The sequence below is a fragment of the Aulonocara stuartgranti genome (genome assembly GCF_965226115.1).
Source record: "Aulonocara stuartgranti genome assembly, chromosome: 16".
NCBI classification, from domain to species: Eukaryota; Metazoa; Chordata; class Actinopteri; order Cichliformes; family Cichlidae; genus Aulonocara; species Aulonocara stuartgranti.
Window position 1 is genome coordinate 2,251,718 of NC_138952.1, and position 13,420 is coordinate 2,265,137.

Sequence of the window (13,420 nt, forward strand, 5' to 3'; positions counted from 1 at the left end):
CTTGTATCAGTAAAAGACTTCAATAGCTAACAACTTCTGAGTCGCAGTGGCAAATCCCTCCACGACTATTTACTCCAAGATTCACGTTATTCTCTTCTGCTCACGAGAGAATAACTCGAGTTCTCACATAACACAACTGAAGCCTGGTAAGAAGTTATATGTGACGGTGGTAGTAAGGAGGGCTGTTAGAAACAAAGCAAAAACTATTTGTTGACATTTTCTTAATAACTCTTGAAGGTTAAGTGTATTTCTGTTTTATGTAGGACAACCTTAAGCATTGTCTTTTCCTATGGTGTTTTTTTTCTTGCCAAATATTGAGCACTGTTCAAACAACAACATCTGTCTGAACACTGCATTGATTTCAGCAGCATTTCCAACAATCTATTTCCATCCATACTGGAGTGAATCCCAGCTATCACATCCTGGACAGGTAGCCACGCTGTAGAGTTAGATTCATCATTTGTTGGACAACGACACATTTTTATAGTTTCGTGGGGTTTCAAGAAAAACTTGGCTTGAGCTGTGTAGGAAATGAAGAAATGAAAGAAAAAAGACAAACAAAATAAACTCTACAGAGAATAGCAACAACTTTCGGGGTGGCCAATCAACAATCTGGTACTTTTTAAAAAAAGTTTCAATGCACTGGTCAGCTCAGCAACCCCAAGAGTCCAGCTGACATTCCACAGATGACAGCTAAAATCCACAACGACAGACTTATTTCTATGGTTAAGGGGGGAACAAGTCTTTCACTGTCATGGTTCTGGGTCATTTGACAGCATTTGTCTCCCTTTTTCTGTTCACGTTCCTCCCCTTGTGTTTCAGTCCTCACTCTCTCCCCCTCCCTCCCGGTCTCATCTCCCTGAACCGTTTCTACCTTTTCCCTTCTTTGTCTCTTCAGTCCGTATAGTATCCAGGTGCATTTCTTCCTCCTGGCTCCTGTGTCAAGCTGCGTGTCTTAATCTGTGTCATTGTGTTTCCTGTTTTACTTTGACAGTCCCGTCTCCGTGTTCAGGTTTTCTTCCTCCTGTCTCGTCTCACCTAATTTGTTCCTGCTGTGTTCCCCATGTGTTTCCACTTCCCTTGTCACACCTCTGTGTATTTATTGTGTAAGTTTCCCCCTTGTTTATTTTTTGGGTGGTCTGTGCTTCATGGGTCATGTGTTCCAGTGTTTAGTTTTAGTTTTCCCAGTGTAGTCTAGTTAGTTTCCTGCTGCCTTTTGTTTTCTATCGCTCTCCAGCCTAAATAATGTCTCTGACGTTCACAACCTCTAACCAAGTCAACAGCCACAAGGAGGTCGACTTATCGTTGCCAAAGTCTACAAGCAAGATATGCCTTCATGAATGTAAATACAGAAGGATTACAACAAGCCACAAACCACTGGTTACGCTCGAGAACAGAAACATCTAAAAGAGCCTGATAAGATTCAAGTGTTCTGAAAAGCACAATGTTTTTGGACAGATGAAACCATGGTTCATTTGAATGAGAATGATGGATGAATTCTGACGTGTGCAGGACTACTCTCTGCCCAGATTCAGCCAAAACACTGCAAAACGGATCAGATTAGCATCTGCAGCAGGACAAACCAAAAATCTTTAGATTATTACTTACTACTCAAACATCCAGTCTAGTTAACTTTATCACCTCTGGCAAGGAGGTTATGTGTGTCATAATCTGCATACGTGACAGCTCAAAATGAATGAATACTGATAAAACTTTGTAGGGCTGTAGATTAACAAACCATGAAAATTTACTTACGTCCACCAAGGTCAACGTACTTAGAAACTATGACTTTTACAAGTGTGGTGTTTCTTATCAACACATATAAAGTGACGTATAAAGATTTACATAATGTCAAAACTGACCTCTGACCTCACCCCAACCGGTCTCAGCAGATGGCCCCGCCCCTCCCTGAGCCTGGTTCTGCCGGAGGTTTCTTCCTGTTAAAAAGGAGTTTTTCCTTCCCACTGTCGCCAAAGTGCTGCTCATAGGGGGTCATGTGATTGTTGGGCTTTTCTCTGTATGTATTATTGTAGGGTCTACCTTATAATATAAAGCGCCTTGAGTCGACTGATGTTGTGATTTGGCGCTGTATAAATAAAATTGAATTGATCTGAATGCTTGAAAGTCAGCAGACTGAAGGTCAAAGTGATAATAATGGTATATAGAGCTATTTAAAACAATGCTTTTTCAGATATCAGTTTAAAATCACTCACTCATACTTTTATGTCTTTATGAGGAGAGACCCCCACTCATATCATCGAGCTTCTTCACCCTTGCTCTCCAAGCTGGATCCTTAGATCCACTGATGGTGGCCTTCTGGCTATTCCACAGACGCCCTTTCCAAACCCTAGCAGCAATACTGTGAAACAGTTCACCACTCTACGCACCGTGGACTCTGTGGCTTCTTTTAAAAAACAGTTGAAAACTCAAATATTTAGACGGGCATTTGGGTAAAGTTCTTGTGTATTATGTTGTTTTGTCTGATATGTTTTTATATTACCTGTAAAGCACTTTGTCTTAAAAAGTTCTGTATAAATGAATTTTACTTACTTACTTCTTACTGCTATTGTTTGTATTGACAACATATAGGCATATAAGATAAGATAAGATAAGATAAGATAGAACTTTATTAATCCCTCGGGTGGGTTCCTCTGGGAAATTCGACTTCCAAAAAGCACAGCAACGACCGAAGTTACAGTTACAGAATTGTTATATATATATATATATATATATATATATATATATATATATACACACACACACACACACACACACACACACATATATAAATACAGAGACAAATATAAATAAAATATACAAAGGGGATAAATAGAATAAATAGGAATAAAAAATAAAAATACAAGTGAATTGCACATTTCAAGTATTGAGTCTATTGCACTGTTGACTATTTACAAAAGTATTGCACAAGGTATTGTACAGTGAGGTGAAGAGGCACTACAGCTTAGTTCTTCCCCCCTCCTTTGTCCCCCTGTCTCCCCTCCCTCTCCCCTCCAGAGAGGAGTTAAACAGTCTGATGGCGTGTGGGACAAAGGAGTTTTTAAGTCTGTTAGTTCTTGTCTTGGGGAGAAGCAACCTGTCACTGAACAGACTCTTCTGGTTGTTTATGGCCGTGTGCAGAGGATGCCCAGCATTGTTCATAATGTCCATCAGTTTCTTTAGTGTCCTTTTCTCTGCCACTGTCACCAGAGTGTCCAGCTTCATGCCGACCACAGAGCCAGCCCTCCTGATCAGTTTCTCCAGCCTGGATGAGTCCCTCTTTGCTGTGCTGCTCCCCCAGCACACCACAGCATAGAAAAGTACTCCAGCAACCACCGACTGGTAAAACATCCTCAGGAGCTTCCTGCAGATGTTAAAAGACCTCAGCCTCCTGAGGAAGTACAGTCGGCTTTGGGCTTTTTTATACATGCTCTGTGTTGCATGACCAGTCCAGTTTATTGTCCACCCACAGCCCGAGGTACTTGTACTTGTTGACCACCTCCACCTCCTCCCCCTCTATCTGAACCGGCAGTGGACCTTCTCTGGACCTCCCGAAGTCCACAACCAGTTCCTTAGTCTTTGAGGTGTTGAGTTGCAGGTGGTTTGTGTGACTCCATGCGACAAAGTTCCTCACCAGACTTCTGTACTCCTCTTCCTGATCATCCCAGATACACCCCATGATGGCCGTGTCATCTGCAAACTTCTGAATGTGGCATAATTCAGAGTTGTAGCAGAAGTCAGAGGTGTACAGGGTGAAGAGAAGAGGGGACAGCACAGTTCCCTGTGGTGCTCCTGTGCTGCTGACCACAGTGTCAGACGTGATGTCCTTCAGCCTGACGTACTGTGGTCTGTCGGTGAGGTAGTCGGAGATCCAAGCCACCAGGCAGGGGTCCACCTCCATCCTGTTCAGTTTTTCCTGAAGCATACAGGGCCGGATGGTATTAAAGGCACTGGAAAAGTCAAGAAACAGTATCCTGACCGTGCCTTTTCCCCCATCCAGGTGTGAGTGGGCTCTGTGTAGGAGGTACAGGATGGCATCCTCCACTCCGACACCCGCCTTGTATGCAAACTGTAGTGGGTCCTGGGCATGTTGTACCTGTGGTCGGAGGAAGTTGAGGAAGAGCCGCTCTAGAGTCTTCATAAGATGTGACGTCAGTGCCACCGGTCGGAAGGGAATATATAGGGAATAATACAGTATATATGTGGATTCTAAGTATCACGTTACCTTGAACCTCTGACCTCTCCTTTAAGGTCAAATAAGGTCAAACTTTCATAAATTCTCTTTTATCTTTAAAGCGATGCTAAAAGTCTAATGTGTTTGTTTATACTGCCAACATTCAGGAAATGATAGTGGTATATGAGGATTCTCAATATCACATTTGACCTTTCTTTTACATTTCACAGCTGACTCCAAAGGTGTGTTATACCTTTAAAGAAAGTATTGTCAAGAGAAAGAGAAGTTAGTTAAAAATAAACTGTAGGATAACACCATATAATAAGCTCAAGTTTTTCATGTCCAGTTACTACAAATCAATAACTATTATCGATTACCTGCTCCTACATAATGTTTGAGTAATCAAAGTAAACATCTGTCCAGTAAAAGTAAATACTGCAGAGAGCGAGCTGCCTTAGAGGAGGCGTGTGCTCTTGTTATCATTATTGGGTTCATATAAAAAGCAGTAATGTGAGTGACGCCAGCATCAGAGAAAGCAGAAACCTGCAGGTCAGCAGCCTGCTGCCCTAACATCTGGTCTGGTTAACTCGTTAATATAAGTTGAACATCCTAACACTGCAGGCTAGAACCGAGAATCTGCATTACTGCGTTACTCCCAGCTGCAGCATTAATTGGAGCACTTCCCCTTTAAGAAAGTGAACAGCGTGAAGCGGTGGAGGAGCTGGTCAGGAACTGGTCAGGAGCGGTCGGCAGTGAAGGAATCTCAAAACTTTTCCAAAACATAGTTTTACTGCTCCGTTACCTGCTCCAGTACACGCCCAGTTTACCGCCGAATATCAAAACTGCGTTCCCTTCTTCTTATCGTGCCTGTCCGGGATGTAGTGGATGCAAGTGACGGCTTGGAAAAAAGGAAAGTTGGGAGAGGGAAAACTTGTGGAATGATGCCCGACCGACTGCATCCCTCCCTCCAAAGTTCAGCTAAGGTTGCTAACGTTAGCTAGCGAAGGAGCCAGCTTCGGCTAGCTGTTATGTGAAAGTTTGGATAAACTTTTGTCCGACTGGTAAAACACGTAGAAACACGGCATCTGTGATAGTGGAGGAAGCGTGTGGAGATCGGAGAGCTGTGACAGACTGAAAGCGTCCACCCCGGGTTTGTTATCATAGCCGGGGCTAGTGCAGCTAGCTGATACACAGCTAACTTTATTACAAGTTAACTACAGTTAAGCCGCCGTGAGGCATGACAGGACACACCGCTCAGCTCCATCACGCAAACAGTGCAGTAGTTTAAAGCTTCAGGAAGCTGTGTTCAGACCTGCTGAGTGGTATCCTTAGCTATGCTTGAGGAGACGAGAAGAGGAGCGACAGCCATGGTTACCTTTGCATGTGAAGGCGGCTGGATGTACTGAGATCACAAAATGACTCTAATGCCCGTGGAGAGTTCTGGAAAGCAGTTTGGGTTTTAGAAATCTAACTTTTATTTGGATGCAGCTGTGTTCAAGCCACCTACAGCCAGTACTGTGTTTTTACATTTTTGGTATTTGATGACATCCTTGCCTTCTTGTCAAGTCTTTCCGGGAGGCCTTCCTGCATTGTTACGAACATTGCTCATCATCTGCATCCAGAGGGCTCGGATCTGGGATAAGGTGGAGAGCAGCCATCATGAAGGTGACAGTAACATTTGGGCAGACAGGTGTGGTGGTGCCATGCAAGGAGGGATGGACCGTGAGGGACCTCATCCAGCAAGCCACGCAGAGATACAGAAAACTCCTGGAGCAGGTACTGTAGAGAAGTTTGCAAAGCACCTGTCTTTGCAATTACGCCTGATAGCAGTCTTGGCACGAGAAGTGACTCTTTTATTCAACACATTAAACGCAGCACATCTTTATACTGTAACTGTGGCAAAAATCGCAGCTGCAGAAAAATATGTTTTTGTCAGTGATACCCCATAGAGCGAGCGCTCTGCTTGGGAAAAATGAACAAATGCAGCCTTATCTCTCTCCGAGTCCATCTCACCCTTGAGCTGTCAGTTAGCTCCATTATTTATTGTAAGAAGTAGTTCTGTAATAATGTGTTAAGATTTTCATGAACTCCGAGACAGATAAGTTTTTATGAAACAGCACTTTCATAACATTTGAGGTTTTCCCCCTGAAGTCATGAAAGAATAATCGAGAGCTCAGTCATTTTTATATCATGAAAGGACCATATGATTTTCACATCTAAAAGTCTTGGGAAATTAGACAAAGCCATGGAGGTCCGGTTTTCCATAATTGCTGCATAAAAAATTAAAAGCATATCTGATATGAATTGTGATGGTCCAGACAGGAGCAGGCGTGAGTCATTTCCAATTTAGTTGTGAGTGTAAAATGCAAATGACTCCGTCTTGTGATTCCTTTATGACTGCTGTTGATTCCCGGCGCTGCTCTCAGGGCAGGAACCCCATGACCCCCATCACACAGCCAAATCTTCTCAGTGACTTGCTTCATATTGGGTCCATTATTCAAAAGGCACAGCAGTCATATGGATGGATCGTCTCAGCTGCGATTGAGGGAGAGATGCCGAAGGTGTGTGTGTGGGTTTATATGAGAGAGTGCTAGAGATGCCGTCCTGTTTTTCTTGCGTCCTGGACCTTTTTTCCTTTTTAATCCGCTTCCACCTGTCCGTATATTACCCCTCACCACACAACCCTCCTGTGTGTTTTGCCCCCTTCATCATATTTATCATTCTTATCTTTTACTCAAATAAATCTCCTGTTCACCTTGTATATTGCTGTGCACGTAGCTCGCGCCGTCGTCTCCCTTTTGTTTAAACTGTTCTTCCTCATTGAACACGTCCTCCCTCACATGCAGCTCTTCTTTATAAGATACCCCCATTCCAGCTAGAACTAGAAGGGTATGGATAGAGAAACTGTCACCATCTTCAGCTCAGAAAATGGAAGCTATGATGATGACTACCTCTAGAAGTAAATGTGTCTGAAAAAAAGATTGGTGCGGCTACATGCCTTGAATAAATCAAAGAAAGGGCCTATTTTCATTTTCACAGTAAAGGTCAGTTTACACTGTTTTGACTGTAGTTTGTTTGCTCTTAAGCGTGATGTGTGGTACTGTCTTGAATCCCTGCTGCAGCGAGTGTTGTTGTGTCTCCATTAGCTCTGCTATCACGAGTCTGATTGAGCCGATCATGCTGGAATTAGAGTCAATAAATCTTAGACAACAGTTCACTGAAGAACTGACTCTCAAGTCTCCTTTTAGTAGCTCTGACTTATTAAAAGGAAGCTTTGTTTTAATAATAAAACTGCTATTTGCTTTATAAAGGCATCATCCTTGTGGACGGATGCTGTGTTTCTCAGACCTGTCACAGCAGTTGAGGTCTGCTTCGCTGCAGTTACATATCAGGGAAGGTGGACTGCAGGCTGCAGCATAGATCTAGCGCGGTGCTATGAAGCTAGAGCAGGAACATCTGAGGTGTGCTGCGATGTGAGCGCCTCCCTGCTCTGCTGCTTTGGTCTGTTAGTGTTTAAAGTCTTTGTTTGGTGTCAATGAAATTCTTTGCTAAGAACATGCTCGCTCTGTGTGTTTTGGCCTGCTCTTCTCTTCTTCCTCTGTTTTCTTTCCCTTTTCCCGCTGTCTCCCACACCTTTGTCAGCAAGTCTCAGTCTCTCCTCCTCTTTCCACCTTCGCTCTGCACTTTGTGCTCTCAAATGGTTTTAGCCCTTTTTCCTCTTAATCATTTTCACAGTAATTGTCCTGTTGCTTGTCTTCATTTTTCAACCCCCCCCTTTCAGAACTTTTGACATCAGACTCCAGTTCTGCTTCTTGGGGGATGGTGAATTTGTAGTCTCCTTTTCTTCTTCCTAAGTATTTTCTCTCTCTGTGTTTTTCTGACTTTCTTGTTGTCACTCAGTCATTTTTCTGCAACACTAATCTCTTGTAGCCGTATAATTTTGGCTGTTAGCGTGTTTCGGGATTAAAAATCTAGGATATATGTGTGTGTTGTACAGTGGTCCAGTCCCTAATCCTCCCTCCCAGTGCCAGGCAAATCATATTTTTATGTCACAGAGACCGCTAGCTTTCTGTCTGTCTCTTTCCCCTTCCTCCCTATCTGCTTCACTCTACTTAGAGAGTATGCTGCTTGGATTAAAAGCGTTTTATTATCTTGTGTTTCTGCATGCACTGTAGCTAACTGATACTGGCAGTACTATTTATCAGCTGCTTTGTTAGGTGTTCCCACAGTGGTGCTTAAGAGGAGCTAATGCACAGCACAGACATTAGCGCTGCATTTGAGCGATCTCAAAAAGAGTTGGGCTTCATGAAATGTAGTCTTAAGGTGAGCTTCTGAGAGGATTTAATTCCTGTTTGTGATCATTTTAGTTTCACATTTATCTCTGAATTAAAACTCGTGTTAGTTTAACCCACAGAGAGGATGGAAGAAACAAAAGGCTTCGATATGGCTGCTTTTTATATGAAACTGCTGTTATTTACTAACACATTAAAGGTCTTTTTCTAACTTTTTCTAATTCCTTTAAAGCTCTTTTTAGAGATAAGGCAGGTCTCGCATCACTAAGTACATAATTTAGCTTGGTTAACACGTTTTAGGATGTGGATTTAGAACTCGTTCACCACACTGATGCTAAGCCATAAATTCTGTTTTTATTATTATTTTGGGGGCTTTTATTAGTTTTTTTTTTAGTGAAGAGAAGGAGAGTGGTGGAAGAGACGCTGCAAACGGCATTGGGTCAGAATCAAGCCTGGGTTGCTGCGATTGGTCTTGTGGTTGCCTCTTAAAACATAACCGTAATTTGTAAAACATAACCATTTTACAAATTTTATATTCAGTAGAGAGTGTGTAATATCACTCATCTTGGAGTTATACGTGAAAAAACAATATAGGCGCTTGTACACAGATAAGTGTAGGAGGGACATCCCTCCCCTTTGTCTCCAGTGAAACTAAGATTGTAGACTCACTTCTCACCTTTCCTGTAAATGCATAGTTTCACGAAATGAGTAAAGAAAAGCACAGAATGAAGGGCATTAGATAAAAAACACTGTGTGGAACCCGTACGTTATAATTACAGGAGCTGCTCGGTCATCGTGAACCATCTCATGAAGCTCCTGGTGCACAGACTTGGTGCTGATGATAATGCCAGATGACGTTTGAACACAGCTGATGGTTGAATATTTGGAAGGGGTGAAAACTCACAGACTGACTTGTTACAGTAACAGACTTGGAACTGCTGAGCTCTTTAAATGAGCCTGCTTTTGACTGATATTACACACCTGTGGCAACGGGACTGAAAACAACAGACATCTTATATTAAGAAGTGTGAACTGGTTCTTTTATCCCTATAGTGTAGATACATTGTTTATCATGTGTTTAGTGAATAGTTTCCCCCCTTTCTTTCTGGCCTGATCTGTTTGCTGCTTGTTGCCCACTTCCTGATTTCTGAGTTTTTTTTGCACCTAAATGTTTCTGAGCTTCAAATAAATTTTAATAATAGACAACAACAATCTGAGTATTTAAACAATAACACACCTGCCCCGTGTGAAAAACTAATTTCCCCCCTAAACCTAATAACTGGTTGTGTCGCTCTTGGCAGGAGGACACACAGTTATGTGTTTATGAGTCTTTCACATTGTTTTGGAGGAGTTCTGGTCCACTGTTCTTTACAGAATTGTTGTAATTCTGCTACTTTGGAGGGTTTTCCAGCATGAATGACCAGTTTGAGGTCACGCCAAAATATCTGAGTCTGATTGAAACCACTACAGAACAGCCCCTGACCATCACACCACCACCACCACCATGTTTTGACTGTTGCTCTGATGTTCTTTTTATGAAATGCAGTATGTAATGGGATTCAAACCTTCCAGAAAGTTCATCTTTTGTTCTCGTCAGTCCGCAGAATATTTTCCCAGAAGTCTTGTGGATCATCCAGATGTTTTTTTTGGCAGATGTGAGACGAGCCTTGGTGCTCTTTTTGGTCAGCATTGGTTTTCTCTTTGAACTCTCCAGTTTTTCCCAGTCTCTTTCTTATTGTTGAGTCATGAACTCTGACCTTGACTGAGGCAAGCGAGGCCTGCAGTTCTTGTTCTGGTTCTTCTGTGACCTACTGGGTGAGTCGTTGATGCGCTCTTTGAATAATGTTGGCAGGCCAGCCACTCCTGTGAAGCCTCGGACTGATCACAGCGATGACGCTGACTTAGTTTATCAGGCGTTTCTTTAGATTGTGTCACGATGTGTTGATTTTTGAGATCTATTTAAGTCATTTGTGGCAGTAATCGGGCATGGCTGCTGAAATTGAACTGTGGTTAATCACAGTTGATTTGGGAGAAATTATTTCCCGCACAGGACAGGGAGGTTTGGATAACTTTATTCCCTTAGGAAGTGAGATCAGCATTTAAAAAAAGGTGTTTTGTATTTACTCTGATTATCTTTGTGTAATATTAAAAATAGTTTGAGCTGAAACATTTAAGTGTGACAAATACGCAAAAAGAAAGAAAGAAAGGAATCAGGAGGGGGAACCGTACCCATTCTCATGATGGAGTCTCTTCTGTAAAATCAAGTGAGGTTTGATTATGTCTTTTTTTAAAAGTGCCAGTGTATGCCTAGTAAGTATTTTTACCATTCAAATAGTAACCATTTATTATAGTTAAAGCACTTTTCATAGGCTTAGCGCAGTGTGATGTGTCTGATCCTGGCAGTACTGGTTAGCTGTAGCACGCCTTTAGGACGCTCATGTAGATAAAGTGTATCTCATTTAGCTTTTAAGAGAAAAGCACAGATTAGTCAATTAGTCTGTAAGTTTTTATTGAGCAGATATCATTAGATTAACTGTTATCCACTTCACTCGATATATCAGTGATCTGAGAGCGCTGTGATCTTTAGTTATTTATCAGAGCAAACAAGCCTGCTGACAGCTGCAGCATAATATAGAGCTATCACTGTTGATGGATGATCATAGAGGGCTAGCACAAATTATGGAAGGGAAGCACCGAGCATGACTGTATCAAGTGAAAAAAATAGTGATATGCAGGGTTTTTGTAGAGCGTTGGCTGTGAGGAGATTAATAAACCATCTGAAGAAATCAGAACAAAAGCATTTGAAGATAGAAGAGGGAGGGATGAAGGCGGAGGTTGTTTTTTGTGGGGAGTTGCCAGAAAGTTATCAGCCTAATTGCCTTTGGCCAAACAGACACGTGTGCGACTGTGTGTTTATGAGTCCCAGTACAAGTGAAATGCAGGTGGTGTTGCCTGTATAATCCAGAAAAATGACACTCAGCATTCTGTAATCATGTCAGAGTTTCAAAATAAAAAGCAGATCCCCGCCATGGGAAAAGTACGTTTATTGTTTCGTTTATTAGAAACATAGGTTCCACGTTTGATGCCAATACGCACATCCTGCTCAGGAGAGACCAGTTTTCTTTAACTGAACAGCCTGAATGCATGAATGGGACTTTATCTAGAAAACACTGATATGACCTTTAGGGTAAACTTTACTGGAGACGGCGGCTTTATTTTGTCTCTCTAAACCCTCTGTAATATCTCCATTGCAATGGCCGAATTATGCGAATTGGTTTAAATAATGTCTGTGACATTGGGAAACATAATGAAACATTTTGAGTCCTCTAAATCCTTTCACCATTAGTCCAAACACTGATGCCGTGCTTCTCTTTCTGCTAATTATACCAGGGCAATAATGGGCGAGAGCAGGCTGTCCTTGTCCTACTAAAATAGAGACGGTGTTGGGACACTCGCATTTTGGAGGCCAAACAAATATAATGGACAACACTGACCGGCTTTTCATATCGAGTGAAGTTTTCTTTTTATTTTCTGAACAAAGTGAGCAAACGGCGAACAATGAAATTTAATCAGTATTATTTGAACCTTGGTATAATTTACAAAGAATAAAACAAACAAAAATATTAATAACTGTTCCTTTTATCTGTGGACCCCTGTGCGGTGTGTGGATAATAAAACATGATTGTCACTGGGTTTTTTTGTCTTTTATATACCCTGCTCATCGTAGATTGATAGCAACAAATTCTTCTGGCACAACTTCACCAGCTTCACTTAAAGTAATAGGGAACAGCTTTATTAAGTGTTGCTGGAATCTTCACGTCATGTAAAATGAAGTAAACAGTTGAATTATAAATAATCTAACCAAAGCGAGCATGTGTAGTAATGGGGAAAAAGAAAAAAAAAGGTTAAAAGGTTAAGCCTATAACACTGAGGTCCTGGTGTTCTCTCTTTGCTTTTAAAGCCTGTACTGTCCTGCCAAGATCTGAATGGTTTTCTAAGGTCTTCCAAGTTAAGACTGCAGATGGCTGTGAGTCAGCAATGTAAAGGTTTCTAGCACAACCTGGCTCACTACCAGGGGGGCACGGAGGACAAGGAAGGGGAACAAAGTCTTCTAATATACAGAACAACTTTATTGGCTGACTGTATACAGTAATACAGTAATGTGGTAAACTAGTTCTACAAAGTAAAAGTTCTAAGGATATGGGTCTGGGAAAGCATTCAAAAGGATTTTCAAATTACTTGAACAACTTTAACTGAAGGGACACTTTGTACATGATGGTCTAGCAAATTCACTGTTAGCTGCAAACAGCATACGGACGTCTCTGAGCACTCAAAGCAGACATGAGTCTCCAAAAAAGGAGATCTGGATCTGCAGGAAACTTTGCAGCTGTTGGTGTCATAGCGGTTGGATGTAAAAGCAAACATCATTTTCAAAAACTGGACCTGCACCGGGTGTGTGTCAGAAATAAAAACGACTTATAGGTTGCAAATAAACGTGTAGGAGCAACAAACGCTCCTGTGCTTTTAAAACCAGTTTCAGGCTGACACGCTGAAACTAAAATAATACATGAACCGTTACTTGCTTGTCCAAATGTATAAAACATCAATAAATAAAACCACGTGACTGCACATATTTGGACTAAGATAAGAAATCTAAGGTATAGATGAAGCCAGATGATACATATGTTATGCTTTAAAAATGAAATCAGTCAGGTTTGTGGGCAGGTGGTGTTTTTACACTATACCTGTGTATACACTTGTGCATATGGATTTCCAGGTGGATGTGTATGGAAGGGTTCTCGTCAGTGTGGGTGTACAGTGTAGTTTCATTAGTCGGGACAGGAATGCTGATGAGGCGTGGCCAAACAAGCTGATAAAATCGTCCAAACATTCTGGCCCCATGCCACGGCACAGGCAATTATTTCTGAGGGCGAGGGAGAGGCCGGGAGGAGACACG

At 41.9% G+C, this 13,420-nt stretch overlaps 1 protein-coding gene across 1 annotated transcript in view; it reads left to right on the forward strand.

Moving 5' to 3' along the window:
• The first annotated feature begins 4,672 nt into the window (after positions 1-4,672).
• Positions 4,673-13,420, forward strand: part of LOC309690959 (partitioning defective 3 homolog B-like) — a 223,181-nt gene continuing 214,433 nt past the window's right edge. Inside the window, 1 exon segment of the mRNA XM_082508445.1 lies at positions 4,673-5,947. Within this exon segment, the coding sequence (XP_082364571.1) occupies positions 5,831-5,947 (117 nt within the window). The 5' untranslated portion in view covers positions 4,673-5,830.